We start from the raw sequence: 22692 nt of genomic DNA on the forward strand, positions 1-22692 counted from the left end.
TATAGTTACAACGGCCACCCCACCCTTCAAACCGAAACGCATTACTGCTTCACGGCAGAAATAGGCAGGGCGGTGGTACCTACCCGCGCGGACTCACAAAAGGTCCTACCACCAGTATCTAATTACGCAAAATAGAATTTTGCGGGTTTAATTTTTATTACTCTGTGTTATTCCTTCACCGTGGAAGTCAATCATGAACATTTGTTGAGTACGTATTTCATTAGAAAAAGCGGTACCCGCCTGCGGGATTCGAACACCGGTGCATCGCTGGATACGAATGCACCCGACGTCTTATGCTTTAGGCCACGACGACTTCCAAACACATTGGAAAATTTATATACTTATGTATTATTGCAACTGATAGTGAACATTCTGAGGAACAGGAAAAAGCATATGTTAAAGGTAGTCTGAGAGTGGCACCTGTGACAGAGAAGTTGAGAAGTGCGCGTTTGGGATGGTATGGACATGTGATGAGACGAAATGACAATGAGGTTGTTAAGAGAGTTTTAACTATGAATGTGGAAGGCTTTAGAGGAAGATGTAGACCTAAGAAAAAAGGGATGGATTGTGTGTAAGACGATATGTGTAAGAAGGGAGTGAGCAAAGAAATGGTATATGATAGAGGAGTATGGAAAGAGAAAACATGTTGCGCCGACCCCAGGTGACTGGGAAAAAGATAGGAGAATGATAATTATGAGTGAACATTATGAGTCTATGTATGTCAGTACAACCGCATATTTCAGCTGCTAAGCAGTTTATAGTCGGACATATTGCTCGCAAAGAGGGTCACAATCATGAACAGCTGATGGTGACAGGAAAGGTAGATGGCAAACGTCCCAGAGGACGCAGTCCCACGAGATGGTCGGACCAAATACGATCTTCTCTAAACATCAACTTCCACAATGCCCTTCATGAAGCTAAGGATTGCAGCAGATGGAGGGAAATCGTACGGGAGAAACTGATGCAGCGGGGGAGTCACAACCCTCAGTAATGAGGAGAACGACGCGAAGAGGGAGGAAGCAGTCTATAACAAACATACATAATTGCATCACAAACCTCTGATAGTGAAGACGGGGTTGTCATTGAGGTATGGCGTTTGGTCGTCGTTCTTCTCGGTTGATCTGGTGACATCTACTGCAACAACCATACCTGGAACAACAGAAACCGTCTTTTAAACTCGTTACAAGAATGACACTGTACTGGGAACGGACACCTCTCTCGTACTTTTTCTGCCGCTGGGCAGTCGGTTATTAAAACGCACATCCCGACGAGTAAGTTGGTAGGTTCACTGACGGTGTTCATACCCGATCCTGTGGATCGAATGGTAAACACTCGACGTCACCCTAAACACGTCATTACGGATCCTCCCGATCTATTAACGGTGCTTTTAGGTACCTCAAGCACCGGTTACCGTCCTCGTCGAACCCGTCGCTTGCGACGAAGGGCTCGACGAGTAAATTAACCCATAGACACAGCCCACTGAGTTTCTCGCCGGATCTTCTCAGTTGGTCGCGTTTCCGATCCGATGGTAGATTCTGCGAAGCACTGCTCTAGCTAGGGTCAGTGTTAGCAACTCTCCGGTTTGAGCCCCGTGAGCTCACCTACACACGTTAGAGTGAAGCTGAAATAGCCTCTCAAGGCTATCATCATAGACAGGAAAAAAAAATGCTAATCGTCACCAGTAATAAACCAGTACGCGCTCAGAACGGTTGTTTGTTTCCATAGTCACATATATCTCACTGGCGACGAGAATGGTATATATATGTGACTATGAAAACATACAACCGTTCTAGGTAGTTAGGCTACTTATTAGTCACATATTTCTCACTAACCCTGTTCGAATTTTTAGTAAATATGAATTATTCTTACCCAAGACTCTTAGTGTATTTGTCGTTTCCAATTCCTATCTGTCATTATCTACTTCTCGACTGTAACTATTCTTCTTTAATATCTACAATAATCCTTCTTCGGTATATTAAGGTACTTTCATTGCCCTATTTATTTAGTTTATGACTATTAACATGATTATTTATGATTACTTTCATTTTTAATTTAGTCATAATTTTACTTCTATTACATTTAATAATTACATTTTACAATATTACATTTAATAATGTAACTACTGGCGGTAGAACCTCTTGTGAGTCCGCGCGGGTAGGTACCACCAACCTGCCTATTTCTGCCGTGAAGCAGTAATGCGTTTCGGTTTGAAGGGTGGGGCAGCTGTTGTAACTATACTTGAGACATTAGAACTCATATCTCAATGTGGGTGGCGCATTTGCGTTATCCATCAGATCCAATAACCTTTGCATTAGATGCCTTCAGCTCTAATACTAGGGGCAGGCTTAGGGACCCCGGTAACCGTACTCGTCGAACTCGACAAAGAGGTCGACGTGCAACCTAACCCATGCATCAGCCCGCTGAGTTTCTCGCCGGATCTTCTCAGCGGGTCGCGATTCCGATCCGGTAGTAGATTCATTCGCGAAACAATTGCTCTTGAGTTGTTAGGTCTCCTTCGGAGGCGCTCGGGCAGTTGTTAGCAAATCCCACCCCTCTTGGCTGAGCCTTTGCTCGCCCACCTGTCCTGGTGAAACTGGAAAGGCCTTCGGGCTACCAGTAAACTTTCAATCATAAAAAAAAAAAAAAAAAAAAAGCATTTGCGTTACAGATGTCTATGGACTCTAGTAACTAGTTAATACCCGGTGGGCTGTGAGTTCGACCACCCCTTAAGCAATAAAAAAAAAAAACTTTCGTCCGTCCATTGCAACGGCAATAAAAAAGCGTTTTTTTTTTGTTGTAGTAAATCGCAAAGCCCTCGAACAATGACTCGTTTGATAGAGATACATTAACTTTTTCAACTTAAAAGCTTAATTATGTTCGATAATGCAGTATCGATCACGATTAATCTTTACAATCGTTTCATAAACATGTTTATCATTTGATGATCTGTCGATGTTTTATCGAGCCAATTCGGGAGTAGCCAAGCTTCGATTCAATTCAAATAAAAAAAAAAAATTTAACACTAGCTGACCCGGCAGACTTCGTAGTGCCTCAATCGATAAATAAAAGACCTAAACTTTTGTATAATATAAACATAAAACAAACAAAGTGAATCCGTCCGACGGGGGACACATCAAAGGAATGATAAATTGTTTTTTTTATTTAGTTCCGAGCATTTTCATATTTATCTACCTTTTAAACCTTCTCTGGACTTCCACAAATAATTCAAGACCGAAATTAGCCAATTCGGTCCAGCCGTTCTCAAGTTTTAGCGAGACAAACGAACAGCAATTCATTTTTATATATAGAGATAAATGAAAGTACACACTTGTTGAACGTCAAAAAGAACTACCGGCAATACACAAAAACTAGCCTCCGCCGTCCTGAGAAGAACTGGCAAGAAACTCAGCGGGGTGTCTTTTTTTTTTAATATTATTGTTTTTTTTTTCTTTTTTTAAATATTCATTTTTACAATGAGTATTATAACGTAACAATTATTGCAGTATTGAAATACCCGGAGCGAGCACCTCATTCCCACTTTGTGCAATCTTGTATTTCTTTGATTCGAGATAGTTGACGTTCGTTATCCTATTCTGAGGGGGAGGGTGATGGGAAAGATGTGCTCCGCACTAAACGCTTCACTTTCCCCCCTTTGCCTCTTCATGAGTTCTGTCTCATGCGAGGTTTGGACGTTGGTTGTTGAGCGACAGGAGGTTTTAGTCAGTTCGACTCTGACATGCTCTCTCTATCTCCCCAGTGGAGGGCGGAAGTCGGGCGATTTCCTCCTGACCAAAAAAAAAAAAAAATCCTATTCTGAAGTAATGTTTGGTTGACGGCGCCTTCTAAGCCCGCTATTGCTGATGATTTATGGTTAGGCGGCGAAAGACAAGAACTGTTATTCGCATAGCTAATTTTATAGTCAGGTGCAAAATTGTCAAAGTTATTGTGTGTATGGGCCGCAAACGTCACTATTGACATTAATTAACATAATAATATATAGTTTAGTTTATTCTACGTTATTATTTATTTATTATTAGAAAGATGAAACTGTTATTATACCATATTTAATAATTAGCAGACACTGTTTTGATGTGAAAATGTTCAGAATATGTTTAATGTTTATATTATTGTTTAAAAAAACACATATGACTTTATAAATAATTAAATATTAATAAACCATAAATATTAATTTATATTATAATTTAATTAAGTATTATAATTGTTATGCAAACGATGTTGGCGCCATTCATTATTAGGCTGGATAATAGTTAGTTTATCTTAGTTAAAAGTAATTTATGTAAAATAAATTAATATCGGTCATGTAAAAATAGCTAAAATATGTATTGTGAAGCTATATTTTGTGAATTGTTTCGCAGTAATTACATTTGCTCGTATAAAAGAAGTTGTAGTTGCTTTATCCAACACAAAATGGCTAGTGTTGTTAGCTTAGCCTTGTTGTGTTAAGACTAAGACGTGGCTTCACTACATAGTATAAAACAAAGTCGCTTTCTCTGTCCCTATGTATGCTTAAATCTTTAAAACTACGCAACGGATTTTGATGCGGTTTTTAATAGATAGAGTGATTGAAGAGGAAGATTTATATGTATAATAACATCCATTAGATAGTGGAGAAATCAATAATAAATTACAGTTTCCGAAGCGAAGCGAGGGAGGGTCGCTAGTTTTGCAATAAATACTAGGTAAAGAGACTTCGTAGTGCCCCAATCGATAAATAAAAGACCTAAACTTTTGTATAATATAAACTTAAAACAAACAAAGTGAATCCGTCCGACGGAGGACACATCAAAGGAATGACAAATTGTTTTTTTTTGTTTAGTTCCGAGCATTTTCATATTTATCTACCTTTTAAACCTTCTCTGGACTTCCACAAATAATTCAAGACCAAAATTAGCCAAATCGGTCCAGCCGTTCTCGAGTTTTAGCGAGACTTACGAACAGCAATTCATTTTTATATATATACAGAATAAAGGCAGAGTGTCAATCAATCTTACGGTTTAGCTAATGTTTACGAGCTATGTATATAAAGTTTAAGGCGAAATCTTGCTCTAAGTTCAAAGAGCTTTTTGTTTGGCGCAGAAGTACGTACGGTAGGTCCTTATTTCCTTGACTATTCTATAATTGATTGAAGGTTGATCCAATTATATAGCTTCCACATCTCCAACCAATATTTTGAATTTTGAACATTACATAAAGAAAAAAAAATATATTTCATTACTATGATCTTTAACAAAACCGCACAACTTTGAACAAGAGTACTTGAAATTATTAATATATTTTTCTAACGGCTTTGCTATTTGTCTTATCAGCAGACAGACCGTAGATATCGTGTTATTTAGTTAATTATGGTGGTAGGACTTCTTGTGAGTTCGCACGGCTAGGTACCACCACCCCGCCTATTTCTGCCGTGAAGCAGTAATGCGTTTCGGTTTGAAGGGTGGGGCAGCCATTGTAATTGTACTAAGAACTTATATCTCAAGGTGGGTGGCGCATTTACGTTGTAGATCTCTATGGGCTCCAGTAACCACTTAACACCAGGTGGGCTGTGAGCTCGTCCACCCATCTAAGCAATAAAAAATAAAAATATTAATTTAAACAAATAGTATGACAATATTTATTTTGAATGTACCGCGTTCGAATTCAAATCCAGGTGTTTTTTTTATTATTTACCTGGTCGACGTTGTACATGATAGATTCGACGTATGTATATAACATTTATTTGTTACTAACTCATACTATTTATGACAATATATTTCTCTGTGTAAATAAAGAGACGACATTCAAAGTCTAGTTTATTGTAATTTAGTTTCTGGATTCTAATAAATAGATACCTATGCTTTAAGAAAAACCGACTTCAAATAGAAAAAAAATTATGATATTCCAAAACAAATTAATATACACTTAAAAACAATAATCATCGGATAAATCGGTTGGCGTGATATTGAGTTATTGAGTTATTCATCTATTTGTCGCGCACGTACTTAATGCAAATTTAATTAACTTATATGGTTTTCTACCGGATACCATTATCAGAACTGGACTAAATTGTCAGCTTTCTAATTAAAAAAGAATCATCAAAATCGATTCCGTCAGTCAAAAGTTATGAGGTAACAAACATAAAAAAAAACATACAGTCGAATTGAGAACCTCCTCCTTTTTTGAAGTCGGTTAAAAATAAATCAATTCCACAACACTTTTTCCATAACTCGAAGCCTTTAGTATTCATCTTTGTCACCGACATTTTATTAACATTCCGCATTAACCACACCCCTTCAAACTCCTTTATCTGCAGCGTAAACGCAGCAAAATTCAAGTTTGAAGCATTGAGGTACTACTACTACGCTAGTAATATAGTTCAATGGTTTGAATGTAGTAAGTTTTTTTATTTATTGCTTAGATGGGTGGACGAGCTCACAGCCCACCTGGTGTTAAGTGGTTACTGGAGCCCATAGAGATCCACAACGTAAATGCGCCACCCACCTTGAGATTTAAGTTCTCAGGTCTCAAGTATAGTTACAACGGCTGCCCCACCCTTCAAACCGAAACGCATTACTGCTTCACGGCAGAAATAGGCAGGGTGGTCGTACCCACTCGCGCGGACTCACAAGAGGTCCTACCACCAGTAATGATTTCTTTATATTAAATGGAATTCTAGCCTCATATGAAATGAATTTAAGATCCTCGATCCACAGTAAAGGGTAAAGTTCTTAGAGGGTTGAAAGGTTTAGGCGAAATTTTCGCAACTGTACAAGGAAGCCATTTAAAGTTTAAAATTTAGAAAAAATATAATTAACTAGCGGCCCGCCCCGGCTTCGCTTGGGAAGCAGCGAACGCGATGTAAAGAGTTTTAGGTAATTTTTTTACACATTGGGTTACATTATTGGAGTTTCAGTAAGGGTTCTTATTTTTTTTGAAAATATAATAAATATAGCCTATGTCACCCGGGGATAGCGTAGCTTTCCAACAGTGAAGGAATTTTTTAAATCGGTTCAGTAGTTTCGGGGACTATTCAATACAAACAAACAAACAAATTTTTTTTTTCCTCTTTATAATATTATAGTATAGATAAAAATATAATTGAAGTTCAATTAAAAACATCGAACGAACGAAAGGTATTTAGTATCAGCAGCTAAATACCTTTAATTACAAAGATTAATGTCCCGTATCAAGCGAAAAGTCGCTTAAGCCTATTAAGTATTAGCCTTTTATCTCTCGATATTTTTTTTTATTAATTTAGTTTTTTGATTGATTTTTATTATAATACATTATGGTATTTTTATTTTTAATTAATAAAACTTGTATGCTTGTCTGAGAACTTTAAATTGCTAACCGCTTCACGATCGATTTTTGCGATGAACGTCGGGTAAAATCTATATGATTTTAAAAAATAAAGATAAACCAATGCAAGCTATAGATTAAATTCTACAATCGAAATAAATTTGTTATTGATATTATTAAAAATTTTTTTATTTTGTTTAAGATTAAAAGATTACTGGTGACCCGGAGGCCTTTCCAGTTTCACCAGGACAGGTGGGCGAGCAAAGGCTCAGCCAAGAGGGGTGGGATTTGCTAACAGCTGCCCGAGCGCCTTCGAAGAAGACCTAACAACTCAAGAGCAATTGTTTCGCGAATCAATCTACTACCGGATCGGAATCGCGACCCGCTGAGAAGATCCGGCGAGAAACTCAGCGGGCTGATGTATGGGTTAGGTTGCACGTCGACCTCTTTGTCGAGTTCGACGAGTACGGTCCCTAAGCCCGCTCCTAGTGTTAGACCTGAAGATGTCTAATGCAAATATATTATTTAATGTATTCACGTTATTGATTCGACGAATTGATTCATGGCTGTTTTTGATAACGTCTTTTCTGAACAATCTGTTCTAGAACACTGCTTGAAGATCTCAAGAGCGTCACAGGCGGCGGTAATGCACAGCAAGACAAAATGAAAAAATAAATACATACTTTAGAAAATCTGTAGGCCATTTTAGCAATAACTTTTTTGTTCAGTAACAAACGTCGGCTTCATACTTATGGGCCGAGTGCTTTAGGCACCGTCACCCATAGACACAGCCCACTGAGTTTCTCGCCGGATCTTCTCAGTGGGTCGTGTTTCCGATCCGGCGGTAGATTCTGCGAAGCATTGCTCTTGCTAGGGCCAGTGCTAGCAGCTCAGCCGGTTTGAGCCCCGTGAGGTCACCTAGACGTCAAGGAGAAGCTGATATAGCTTCCCAAGGCTATCAGCATAGGTAGAAAAAACAAAGGCACCGTCTGTGCAGTCATGCAGATGAAAACCTCATAGCATTTATGAACCCGCGTCTGAGCCTCGAACTGCTTTACCAAAACATAATTGTGTACCTGTCTATATATTAATACGTGAAGCAAAAACTTTGTACCCCTTTTTACGAAAATTGCGCGGTCGGAGGAGTATGAAATTTCCCAAACTTATAGAGAATATAGAGAAGGAGTACAGAATGTTAATATATTTTTTTACTATGCAAAAAAACACATCAAATCAATAAAAAAACACATTACACACACTACGATGTTTTTGATACACACACGCATGCATTGTATTTGTTTATTGTCAAAACTTTTCTTCTTGCTTATAGTCTGGTCAATTTTTTTTTTATAGCTTAGATACCCGCCGCGGACTCAGAAGAGGTCCTACCACCAGTAAATTGAGGAGCCTCTGGGTCTGCGGAGGGACTTCGGTTCCCTCTGTATTTTGTACCGTATGTTCCATGGGGAGTGCTCTGAGGAATTGTTCGAGATGATACCGGCATCTCGTTTTTACCATCGCACCGCCCGCCACCGGAGTAGAGTTCATCCATACTACCTGGAGCCACTGCGGTCATCCACAGTGCGTTTCCAGAGATCTTTTTTGCCACGTACCATCCGGCTATGGAATGAGCTCCCCTCCACGGTGTTTCCTGAGCGCTATGACATGTCCTTCTTCAAACGAGGCTTGTGGAGAGTATTAAGCGGTAGGCAGCGGCTTGGCTCTGCCCCAGGCATTGCTGAAGTCCATGGGCGACGGTAACCACTCACCATCAGGTGGGCCGTATGCTCGTCTGCCTACAAGGGCAATAAAAAAAAAAAAAAATATTATAAAATTGAAAATAGATTATTGTTTGTCTTTAACAATATTTGATTAAAGTGTAGTCTTGGCGAAATTTGTGATATAGTAGTCTTTGACAATAGAACCATAATAATGTTCAAACTTATTCTAATTAATTATAGTCGAATTTTGACTAATGGGGGACCACTAGTTCTGAATTAATTTGGAGGAATATTCCACGGGCCTAGCTTGCAGAGATGCATCGTGCCCTCGAAACAATTCTGTTCATATATTTTCTACACATAAACCTGAAAGTAATTGTAATACGTTGCCCCTATTAAATCACCACTAGACGATGATCGAACTTTGCTCTGTTTTTTTTTGTAATAACGTCATCTCGTTGTGTCTTTAAAGCAGTTAGTTGCCCTCAATTAAAAAAAATAGTATTGTTATTCGCCAATAGATGTCGGGAAGAGTCATAAAGTTGATTATCGATAAAGTTGATTATTGAAAACCCGAAAAAAACAACATTTTCTGAAGATAAATCGTTAGCTAGATCGATTTATCGCCCCCGAAATCCTCTGTATACTAAATTTTATGAAAATCGTTGGAGCCGTTTCCGAGATTCAGATTATATATATATTAATATACAAGAATTGCTCGTTTAAAGGTATAAGATAAAACTGTCTAATGAAATTAAAACCGGAATTTTTATTTTTACAATAATTTATGAGCTATTTTGCAAAAAATGTATTATGTATAATATGTTGAGCCTCTATATCGGGCAAGGATTAATAAGACACGTGTTCATTTAAGTGATTAACGTATATCGGGATTACAACGGCACGTGCTATCGACATGAAGTCGTCGTGGCCTAACGGATAAGACGTCCGATGCATTCGCGTTGAGCGATGCACCGATGTTCGAATCTCAGGCGGGTACCAATTTTTCTAATGAAATACGTGCTCAACAAATGTTCACGATTGACTTCCCGGTGAAGGAATAACATCGTGTAATAAAAATGAAACCCGCAAAATTATAATTTGCGTAATTACTGGTGGTAGGACCTCTTGTGAGTGCGCGCGGGTGGGTACCACCGCCCTGCCTATTTCTGCCGTGAAGCAGTAATACGTTTCGGTTTGAAGGGTGGGGCAGCCGTTGTAACTATACTGAGACCTTAGAACTAACATCTCAAGGTGAGTGGCGCATTTACACTGTGGATGTCTATGGGCTCCAGTAACCACTTAACACCAGGTGGGCTGTGAGCTCGTCCACCCATCTAAGCTATAAAAAATAATTATCGCTAGTCCATACATATTAATAATTGCTACGGGGACATTTGTGGTCCCTAAAAATATATAGTTTAAAAACAACAACAACAAAAAATAATATGGAAAACCGAACTAAGAATTTGTTTCAGTTTTTCTTATCTTGTCAGGATATGAGGGAGAAGTTCTAAAATTATTGCTATTGTCATCTGTTATTGATACGAATTAAAATTTTCAAGTTAATCAAACGTATGAATTGATCATTGAAAATTACATTCAAAGACTTAGATACAAACAAACACACGCTTACAAATCAAGCTTCGGTAGGCTTTTCGGTAGGCAGCGGCTCGGCTCTGCCCCTGGCATTGCTGAAGTCCATGGGCGACGGTAACCACTCATCATCAGGTGGGCCGTATGCTCGTCTGCCTACAAGGGCAATAATAAATAAAAAAAAAAGTTAATATAACTAACTGTGTTTTAAAAGACGCTTTGCCGATTTTCTTCTTCTTTTTCTCCACCTTATCCCACTAGGTGGGGTCGGCACAGCTAATTTTTATCTTCCATTCTCTTCTATCAGCCGTCATCTCAACACTCACGCCTCTCTCTCTCTCTCATATCGTCATTCACACACTCCATCCAAGTCTTCTTCGGTCGACCTCTTCCCCCTCTACCTTGAACTATCACTACTGTGCTTTGCCGATTTTATCACAATTTAAAATCAACGACAAACCCCAACGATGCCGGACTGTACAATAGCTATTTATAGTCAGGTACAAAGTTAAAGTTATTGTGTACGTAGCGTGTGCCCGCAAACCTACCTTCAGGATACAAGAAGAACGCGATAAGGAGTTTTTTAATTTGATTTAAACTTTTATTTATTTAAAATAGTGGCAGAGTTTTTGACTGGTGGTAGGACCTCTTGTGAGTCCGCACGGGTAGGTACCACCACCCTGCCTATTTTCTGCCGTGAAGCAGTAATGCGTTTCGGTTTGAAGGGTGGTGTAGCCGTTGTAACTATATTGAGACCTTAGAACTTATATCTCAAGGTGGGTGGCGCATTTACGTTGTAGATGTCTATGGGCTCCAGTAAACACTTAACACCAGGTGGGCTGTGAGCTCGTCCACCCATCTAAGCAATAAAAAAAAAAGAATAGATTAATCTAATAATTTTTTTTGCAAATAATTTCGATGCGACAACAGTCCAGATCCCAGATCCAGCATCATGAAAACATTCGTCCACTGCTGGGTATACGAGTATATGAAGTATCTTTGGGTGTGGGAAGTGGGCAACCCACAGACATCTAAACATGACTCTTGAATCGTTTTAAAAATATATCACATGTCCCATGAAGCAAGTTTTTATTTATTTATCTTTTATTGCTTCGATGTATGGACGTACCCATGGCCCACCTGGTGTTAAGTGGTTACCGGAGCCCATAGACATCTACAGCGTAAATGCCGCCATCCACCTTGGGACATGAGTTCTAAGTCTCCGTTTTTACGGTCTAAGATACATTGCGACGTGTCAAGTCACATACAAGTCATGTTACAATGCGACACACATCATCATCATCAGCCTTTATCTGCCCACAGCTGGACATAGGCCTTCCCCAATGCCTTCCACTTAATGCGATTCTGATATAATAATGACACACATCAACACGGATATATTCAGGTGTATATTTGGACTGAAATTAAATGTTTCTCACGCGAGCACTCTCCTCGTTCGCAACTCAAGACGAGTTAAAGAGTCTAATTCCTGACATATCGAGTTACAAGCGCTGTTCGCAGACAATCATCTCAAAGGTCAGCATTACAAGGCGTTGTACAGAAATTAATACTTCCACAAAGGTATGATTAACGTCAAAGTCATCCTGAAGCTATCTTGGTCTAAAGCATAAGCGTGGTTTACTCTTATCGAGTGATTTTTTTCTTTTGTTTATTGCTTTGATGAGTACTTGGAGCCCATAGACATTTACAACGTGCCACTCACCTTGAGATATAAGATCTAAGGTCTCAAGTATAGTTACAACGGCTGCCCCGCCCTTCAAACCGAAACGCATTACTGCTTCACGGCAGAAATAGGCAGTGTAGTGGTACCTACCCGCGCGGACTCACAAGAGGTCCTACCACCAGTCATTACGCAAATTATAATTTTGCGGGTTTGATTTTTATTACACGATGTTATTCCTTCATCGTGGAAGTCAATCGTGAACATTAGTTGAGTACGTATTTCATTAGAAAAATTGGTACCCGCCTGCGAGATTCGAACACCGGTGCATCGCTTCAACACGAATGCACCGGACGTCTTATCCTTTAGGCCACGACGACTTCATAAAGACTACGCTATACTATAGTGCCGTATAGTATAGCAGCCTATACTTTTTTTTGGTCAGGAGGAAATCGCCGGCCTTCCGCCCTCCACTGGGAATGGCGGGCAGAGCATGTCAGAGTCGACCCGACTAAAACCTCCAGTCGCTCAACAACCAAACCTCGCATGAGACAGAATTCATGAAAAGGCAAAGGTTAGAAAGGGAAGCGTTTAGTGGGGAGTACATCTCTCCCATCACCCTCCTCCTCGAGCAGCCTATACTTAGCCAATAATATATAGGTATAGTACAGTACAGTGTGAACGTGTCTTTACATGTATGGTGTGCGATATTGTTGTGCTATGAGCTATATACTATATGCTATTATATTATAGCGTAGTGTGAAAGCGGCTTAATACGTCGATGTCCGGATTCAAATCCCGCTGTCGTTGTGACGTGTTGGTGGTACCACGGAATAGATAAATAAGGTGGTGGTACTTTGGTACGTATTTCAGTAGACGTAATAACATCGTGTTATAAAATGACAAAACCAGCTAAAATATGATTAGGGTAATTTTTATAAAATTGAAAATTTCGACTTCAAGTCTCAAGGTAACGGAATTAACATTCACCCGTGTTCTATACAGTCAAGATATTTCTGATAAATAACTAATTGCAGCTAGGATTCTAGCGCCATACTGTACTGTTATAATAGACAATACGATGCATGGGCACTAACACAAACCGTGTCTGAAATATTTATGTTTATAAGAACATAATATCGACGGTTATTTGGTTTTAGCGACATTTTTGCAACTTTTTTTTTTCCTTACCTATGCTGATAGCCTTGAGAAGCTATATCAGCGTTACCCTAGCGTGTAGGTGAGCTCTCGGGGCTCAAACCAGGAGGTGTTGCTAGCACTGGCCCTAGCAAGAGCAGTGCTTCGCAGAATCTACCACCGAAATTGCAACTTCACAGGAGAGTCATTTAAAGTTTAAAATTTAGACAAAAATATCATAACTAAAAAAGCTTCTTCAGCTATTTGAGTAGAGTAAACTTTATTGAAGTTCAATTAAAAAAGTCGAATTGTTGATGCTAATCACTACATAGTATAAAATAAAGTCGCTTTTTCTTTCCCTATATCTGTCTGTCCCTATGTATGCTTAAATCTTTAAAACTACGCAACGGATTTTGATGCGGTTTTTTTAATAGATAGAGTGATTGAAGAAGAAGATTTATATGTATAATAACATCCATTAAATAGTGGAGAAATCAATAATAAATTACAGTTTCCGAAGCGAAGCGAGGGCGGGTTGCTAGTTCTCTATAATTGTGAGAAATTTTACACTTCTCCGTCCGCGCAATTTTCGTAAAAAGGGATACAAAGTTTTTGCTTCACGTATTAATATATAGATAATTGTCGTGTATTAAGTGAAATGTCACTTAAATCTAATACCTTTCACCCCTCGATATATTAATGAAGTATACATTATTAAAAGACATTGAACAACATTAAAATGTACTATATATAAAGAATTACTGTAGATTGCGTGTTCTGTAATCCACGGCGATAAGCCGTAACCGATTCGCTTCGATATCATAAATCGATTTTGAATACTGGAAATCGATAAACAAAACGAATAAATCATTAATTATTATGTTTATTTTTCTTATCGACAAATATATAAAACTAAGATTCAAACGTTGCACTTTAAAAATAAATCATTACAAACGATGTATTATACAAGAATGACAAATATTACCAGTATGGCAACTGAGGTCGAATCAATTGGTACCATGGTGTGTGACCCTGGCTATCTCAAAGTCGTCTTACCAACACCGTACCGTGCATTTCTAACGCCGGTACCTTCACATATTTCTTTACCGGAATTTTAGTTCTGAGGCGCCGGACACATACATAAAATAATATTTACAATGTACACAATCACAAGAGTTTAAAGCAATTCGGAAATTAATTTGAATTTGAGGAGGACATATTCCAGGATTGAACGCAATGAATGTCTCTTCTGACTGGTTGAGAATTTCTCGAACATTCTAGATATTTGCAGCTGATGGCTGAGTGGTTATAGACATGACAACGCGAGTACAGGCACCCACTCCGATATAGAAACACCCGCATACCGATGAAAAACTCCCGGCTTTTTCCCCTACCTATTCTAGAAATTTCGAAGGGTTATATTAGATTCGCTGAATTAGTAGGTGAGCTCACGGGGCTCAAACCTGATGACGTTGCTAGCACTAACCCAAGCAAGAGCAGTGCTTCGCAGAGTCTACCACCGGATCGGAAACGCGACCCACTGAGAAGATCCGGCGAGAAACTCAGTGGTCTGTTATTAACTCTCGGCACTAGCGCGTGTAATCAAACATTGTTACCAAATGTTTTAGAAAATGACAAGCCCTTCACGAATCAGACGGAATTTCGACAGAGTTATTACAAAAGTCGAGTGCAACCGACCGCACACTGTCGCAATGCGATGGTAATAGCTTCTTTTTTTTGTAAATAATAAAACGGATCAAGAAAATTGTAACTTAAATTGTTTGTTGTGTAAAATTTCACGCTCCCGGAGGAGCCAGTAGCGGCATGCCTCTTTTTTAGGATTGGGTTGGTAAGGGAAGGATTACTGGTGGCTCGGAGGCCTTTCCAGTTTCACCAGGACAGGTGGGCGAGCAAAGGCTCAGCCAGGAGGGGTGGGATTTGCTAATAGCTGCCCGAGCGCCTCCGAAGGAGACCTCACAACTCAAGAGCAGCTGCTTCGCGAATCAATCTACTACCGGATCGGAAACGCGACCGCTGAGAAGATCCGGTGAGAAACTCACCGAGCTGATGCATGGGTTAGGTTGCACGTCGGAATCTTTGTCGAGTTCGACGAGTACGGGTCCCTAAGCCTGCTTCTAGTGTTAGAGTTGAAGGCTTCTGCGCCCTTCCCTAAAACTCCTTGGGCCCGCGGTCCGCTCCCAACATCTGCAGATTGTCAAGTCCCCCATACCCCTCGCGCCCCTTAGTCACGGGGACCTCGTAGGAGGTTCGGCCCCCGGCCCGGAAAAGTAACATATTCTCTGCCCTTGGCGTTGCTGATGTCCACGAGCCACGATCACAACTCGCCCTTCAGATGGGCTATGAGCTTCTCGTCTGCTTGCAAAGTTGAGATGATGATGACAAAGATGTACACAAATCTTGTGTTGCCGCTGTGCCACGGCTGATTTGTAGCATAGTTTATCCTACAGAGGTACCAATACTTTTTTTTCTTTTATTGCTTAGGTTGGTGGACGAGCTCACAGCCCACCTGGTGTTTAGTGGTTACTGGAGCCCATAGACATCCACAACGTAAATGCGCCACCCACCTTGAGATATAAGTTCTAAGGTCTCAGTATAGTTACAACGGCTGCCCCACCCTTCAAACCGAAACGCATTACTGCTTCACGGCAGAAATAGGCAGAGCGGTGGTACCCACCCGCGCGGACTCACAAGAAGTCCTACCACCAGTAATTACGCAAATTATAATTTTGCAGGTTTCATTTTTATTACACGATGTTATTCCTTCACCGTGGAAGTCAATCGCGAACATTTGTTAAGTACGTATTTCATTAGAAAAATTGGTACCCGCCAGCGTGATTCGAACACCCCTGCATCGCTAGATACGAATGCATCGGACGTCTCATCCTTTAAGCCACGACGACTTTTGAAACTTATCTTTCGCGTCTTAAACTTATTATCAGATCAGCCGGTAGCGCATCTGACTATAGACAACAATGAAAAATAAATATTAGTACATACAGCCTTTAAAGTTCAATGTCCTCAGCAAGATCGTGTCGCATATCACTCTTTGTTCTTCACAATGCGTGTACTATTACACAAAAACATGTGTTTTAAATACATATCTAATATGTCATTAGTAAGGTGTAGTTAATCATGTCTACGATTACGCTTTCGGTTTTTCCTGCGTTTTAATGACGCGGTGATGGCAGCGGCAGCTACTGACTGACTGACGCTCAGAAATCTATTCTAACTTCTACAGAAGGAGATGTAAAGATGGTCACGGAGAATTGGAGGGTACGTTTAAGTTTTTGGGAGAAATTTAAGGACCCTAGCAAGAGCAGTGCTTTGCAGAATCTACCACCTAAAGCTAAAGATCTAAAGCTATAGACATATAACAGGTTTTTTATACGGTAGATCGGGCTGTGAACTATACGAAAAGGTAAAAAAGTAAAAATCTCAAAAAGTGCACATAGCAGATTTTGGTTTGCCAACACGGATTGATCTATTAAGTACCGTAGTAAAATTTAATCATAATGATATCACAATGACGATGAAATTATTGGAAATAGAATTTACAATGTCACAGCTCAATGATTAATCGTGTTTTTGAATAATTCTGCACATTCAAACACTTGATAAGCGTTTTTATTGAATTCATAAAATGAGGAAGCTTACTAACTTTATTGCCGAGAGCTGACCAAAACTATTAATTTATACTTTCCTATTGTATAGACGTGGACTGTGGTTTCTCGTACTTAAGAAAACATATTCTCGATCCTGCGGACCGAATGGTAAAAAGTCGACGTCGCCCAAAACACATCATTTCGAATCCTCCCGATCCACTAACGGTGCTCTTAGGTACCACAAGCACCGGTCATCGTTCTCGTCGAGCCGGTCGCTTGCGACGAAGGGCTCAGCGAGTAAACTAACCCACAGACACAGTCTACTGAATTTCTCGCCTGATCTTCTCAGTGGGTCGCGTTTCCGATTCGCTGGTAGATTCTGCGAAGCGCTGCCCTTGCTTGGGCCAGTGTTAGCAACACACCCAGTTTGAGCCCCGAGAGCTCACCTGCACGCTAGGGTAAAGCTGAAATAGTCCTCTCAACAAGGGCGGATCCAGCTATGGCGCCAGGAGGGGGTCACACAGTCGTGGGCAAGTTAAGAACTTATAATTTAATTTTGATAACAATAGATAATAAATAAATCATGATGTTCCTCAATTAGTCCAAGTTAGTTCAAGTCCTGGAACTAGCTCAGGGGTGGGTCATGACCCCCATGACCCCCCCCTGGATCCGCCGTTGCCTCTCAAGGCTATACGCATAGGTAGGAGGAAAAAAAACATAAATTTTCGTTATCATTTTACACGTTTTCCCTCGAAATGTTTACTCATATTATTGTTACGATATATTATTAGTATTTCGAAATCATACGAATGTTTTATGGGCACCATAAATCCACGTTTTATCGTATCTCGCTAAACTATATCTTAGCGAAATGTATTTATTACCTATACACTATACCTACATTATCGGGCGACGGTATCAGAAAAATAGGTTAGTCATTTACAATATTGCCGCTGTATTGTATTATTGCAATAATAATAATAATATTGTAAATGCGAAAGCTATTTTTACGAGCACTAATTTTTTTAAATTTTTTTTTATTGCTTAGATGAATGGACGAGCTCGCAACCCACCTGGTGTTAAGTGGTTACTGGAGCCCATAGACATCAACAACGTAAATGCGCCACCCACCTCGAGATATAAGTTCTAAGATCTCAGTATAGTTACAACGGCTACCCCACCCTTCGAACCGAAACGCATTACTGCTTCACGGCGGAAATAGGCGGGGTGGTGGTACCTACCCGTGCGGACTCCCAAGAGGTCCTACCACCAGTAATACTATCTATTTAAGAATGAGAGTACACAGGTTAATTTTTTTAAAACGAAACGTGTCTCAAGGGTAGAGCGATTGACGTTATTTGAGGCCTTTTGTTTTTTATTTCTCTGGATGGGCAGACAAGCTTTGGCTCGCTTCGTGTTAAGTGCTTAATGAAACAAATAGATATCACATGCGTCTCTTTGTCCTACCCGTTAAATCGGAATGCTTCGCCGCAAAAACAGGCGGGATGGTGGTACCTACCAGTGCGGGCTCACCTGTACCCTACCGTCGACAATTACGGAACTATAACCCACAGACACAGCCGACTGAGTTTCTCGCCGGATCATTTCAGTGGGCCGCGTTTCTGATCCGGTGGTAGATTCTGCGAACCACCGCTCTTGCTATGGTTCGTGCTAGCAACAACGTCAGGTTTGAACCCCTTGAGCTCACCTACTCGCCCGGTGACGCTGATATGGTCTCACAAAGACCATGAGCTTAAGTAGGGGAAAAAAAGGGAACTTTTTAATTCTCCGGGTTTGGTTTTCATTATAATATTGTTTTTACGTTGTCGTGTTCTAAAGAAGATGCCTGTTGTACTAGTATCAAGCAATGTGAACCTTCCTATAACACGGTAGATACGTTCACAAAGTCCCGCGTTGTTCAAAACCGTGTTATATGAGACTAGAAGCCAGTACGAAAACAAGAGATGACGTGAGAATTTTTCTCAACATCTCAAACATCTCAACTATGCCTGTATGTACCTTTTACCTATTATACATAAAAAATAAGTTGTAAATATTCGATTATTTTAAATAAATTATTGGAGTGTGTGAATGACGACATGAGAGAGAGAGAGGAGTGAGTGTTGAGATGACGGCTGATAGAGGAGAATGGAAGTGAAAAATTAGCTGTGCTGACCCCACCTAGTGAGATAAGATGTAAAAAAAAGAAAAATAATTTTAATTTATATTTATATATATTTTTTTATATTTACTAACAATCACGCCACGTTAACTGGTCCCGTGATAAGTTCGTAAAGAACTTGTGTTACAGGTACCAGATAACGGATATAAATGTAAGATTTTTATTATACACATACATATATTTAATAGACATCCATAACCCTGGAAAATACATTTATATTTATCATACAAATATCTTCCTTTGGCGGGATTCGAACCCGCGACCCCCTTGTGTAGTGACCATGTCACTTACCACTACACCAGACGGCCGTTGTTTAATTAAAAATCTCGCTATCGTGTTGTATAAGTGCCGTGTTATAAGAGAGTTTCGGGGATTTTTTTCGCGTTATAGTGGAACCGTGTTGTGAAATACCGTGTTATAGGAGATTTATTTATATAACGGGTTTTTAGTCCCAGGAATTTTTTGAATGGAAAAATTAAATTTACACGTGTTCATGATTAGCTTCCACTTTACAGGAATGATATCGTGTAATAAAAATGAAATTCGAAAAAAATGCGTAACAACTATCCAACAGAACCCAAATCGCAAGATGTGTTGCCGAACTCACATTTGTGATATCTATTGGACTTGGTAACCATTTCAAACTAGGCGAACCGTGAGCTCTTTTATCTGCCTATGTAATAAATATAAAAACCTTCGATAATTTAGCAAAATGAGTAGCAGTGACAGTTTAAACTGCCCGACTGCCTAGTTCCTCTGCCTGCCCATGTAATGCAATTAAAATCGGTAGGCAGCGGGTTGGCTGTGTGCTTGGCATTGCTGATGTCCATGGGCGACGGTAGCCACTCACCGTCAGATGGACCGTATGCTCGTCTGCCTGGAAAGTCAATAATAAAGCAATCCCTACGTCCGAACCAAAATAGGTCCGGTGAAGCGCGGACGCAGCACCATCTTATCTCCTAATAGCCACTAATGAACTCGCCGAGCAACGTAGGCACATGAATTTACAACTTACAATAACAGCACGTTGTAAAATTACGAAAGTACTTGTTTAATCGTTTGCCGGATCGATAACGGATGTGAGTCTCGGCAGTTTGTAAACATTAGTCACGTTTGAGACGATTTGGGGCGGTCCGAGCGAACGCTATTATTCGATAAGACGTCAGCGCTGAACATTCTTTTGTTAGATTCGTGTCACGCAAAAATACTCTTTACAGAATCGAATCGGTAAAGAGCTATTTCCTTTGTACGCGTTTTCGTGATGCTTAGATTTTTAAATGGTATTTAAATGTTTTAGACGCCGATGACGGTGTTGTATTCATTTGGGTTTTGGTCAACGCGGTAGTTTCAAGCCGCGTTATGCCTATTACAAATAAAAGAATTGATGTCGTCTGTCTGTCTGTGATTTGAAAATGAAGGCCATTTGTTAACGATTTTCAAAAAATAAAACATGTTTTTTATATGTTGCTATATAAAAAAAAAACATCATTCTCCTGCCCCACTCCCGATCACCTGGGGTCGGCGCAACATGTTTTCTCCATCCATACTCCTCTATCATAAATGAAAATAATTTCTTCGCTCACCCCCTTCTTACACATATCGTCTTTCACGCTATCCATCAATTTTTTCTTAGGTCTACCTATTCCTGTCATTTAAAAAATGTTTTTTATCAACAAGTCTATCTTTATGTCCGTTGGTTTGTGCGATTTAATGTCAGATTCTAGCGAAACACCTCTTGGTGCATAGGCATTAAATAAAATTCGTATAAATAAATGAATTCCTGTGTCAATTACAATTAATATATAGGTAGAAAATGGAAACTTTTAAGGTAGAACCCGAATAAATACGCCAGCTTACCAGAACGTGTAATGATAGCTAGACTTGGTGAAACTGGTTAAAAATATTATTCAGCATTCGCGGGTATCCCCTGGTTTCTTTCATGAAAATTCCATAAGCTCTAAGATGACTTAGACAATTACATTACGACCTTGGAGTTGAAGATGAATTTTCACACTACGGAATCGGTAGGTGTAACAATACGCTTCCTGCCAATTTCCAATGAAATTAGAATCTTAAACTCTGCGTTGAAACAAGAACGCGCCGAAACCAAAAACATTTTGGCCTACCTTCTGCCAAAACAACTGCTGTTCTCAAAGCAAACAATGTATGTACATTTTCAAAACAATTGACAAATTTGATTTTAATTCGCCAATTCGTAATACGTTTTCGTGTCATGAAACTATTTAATGAAGTAAACATCAAATGTTAGCTTTGCGTGCCAGTAATATCCACTAGCCTAATCATAACAGTTTTTAAAACAAAATCTAGTTCTCGCTTTGTGCCTCTTTGATCAAATTACCTTTAGAGTTCTCGGCTGTGTGGTGGCAGCACCATTCTTTAGCATCACTCTTCAAGTGTCGTAAAAGGCGACCAAGACAAAATCAACGAAGAGTATATAGTAATCTTCATTGCAGTATTATACCAAAAGATTTTGAAGGCCAATCAACATTTACTTGTGGTAAGGCGTATTATAATCCCATTCGGGTAGGTTCCACAATTCTGCTCACATCTGCCGCGAAACCATTCGAATAATGGGTCAGCCGTTTTACTACACAGAGAGTTATGGCTTTAAAAAGGTGAGTGGCAGCATTTTAGTTTAAAAGACCGAAGTTTGTAGACCTTGGTGACTACCAGGAATATTTAATTCAGTAAGAATACACTGGACTAGTATAAACGAAGGCATAAGCCTTTAAATAAGTCCTATAAATAAGACGGTTGTTTCAAAATCAATTGTCTGCTTCGTATTATCGGGCTATGACATGTTGCGCAACGCGAATTGGGCAGAACAGAAAATTTTAATTCTGTTAGGCATAATAAACGCCGGTTTTTAGCTGTAATCCTTGTACGTTAATATACCGTCTGTATCTAGCCAGTTTTAATTCTTTTAGGCATATAATCGCCGGCTCGGTGATATAATCGGTGGTTTGATAACATTGAAGTCGTCGTGGCCTAAAGGATAAGACGTCCGGTGCATTCGTTGTTGCGATGCACCGATGTTCGAATCCCGCAGGCGGGTACCAATTTTTCATATGAAATACGTACTTAACAAATGTTCACGATTGACTTCCACGGTGAAGGAATAACATCGTGTAATAAAAATCAAACCCGCAAAATTATAATTTGCGTAATCACTGGTGGTAGGACCTATTGTGAGTCCGCACGGGTAGGTACCACCGCCCTGCCTATTTCTGCCGTGAAGCAGTAATGCGTTTCGGTTTGAAGGGTGGGGTAGCCGTTGTAACTATACTGAGACCTTAGAACTTATATCTCAAGGTGGGTGGCGCATTTACGTTGTAGTTGTCTATGGGCTCCAGTAACCACTTAACACCAGGTGGGCTGTGAGCTCGTTCACCCATCTAAGCAATAAAAAAAAAAAAAAAAAAAAAAAAAAAAAAA

At 39.7% G+C, this 22692-nt stretch overlaps 1 protein-coding gene across 3 annotated transcripts in view; it reads right to left on the reverse strand.

The window, feature by feature from the left end:
- Nucleotides 1–22692, reverse strand: part of LOC101746660 (solute carrier family 41 member 1) — a 146530-nt gene that overhangs the window by 50015 nt on the left and 73823 nt on the right. For all 3 annotated transcript variants that reach the window (XM_038020800.2, XM_038020799.2, XM_062676666.1), the window contains one exon: nt 1057–1149. In XM_038020800.2, the coding sequence (XP_037876728.1) occupies nt 1057–1147 (91 nt within the window). In that variant the 5' untranslated portion in view covers nt 1148–1149. The remainder of the gene's footprint in view (nt 1–1056; nt 1150–22692) is intronic.

The sequence above is a fragment of the Bombyx mori genome, chromosome 27 (genome assembly GCF_030269925.1).
Source record: "Bombyx mori chromosome 27, ASM3026992v2".
In the NCBI taxonomy this organism is placed as follows: domain Eukaryota; kingdom Metazoa; phylum Arthropoda; class Insecta; order Lepidoptera; family Bombycidae; genus Bombyx; species Bombyx mori.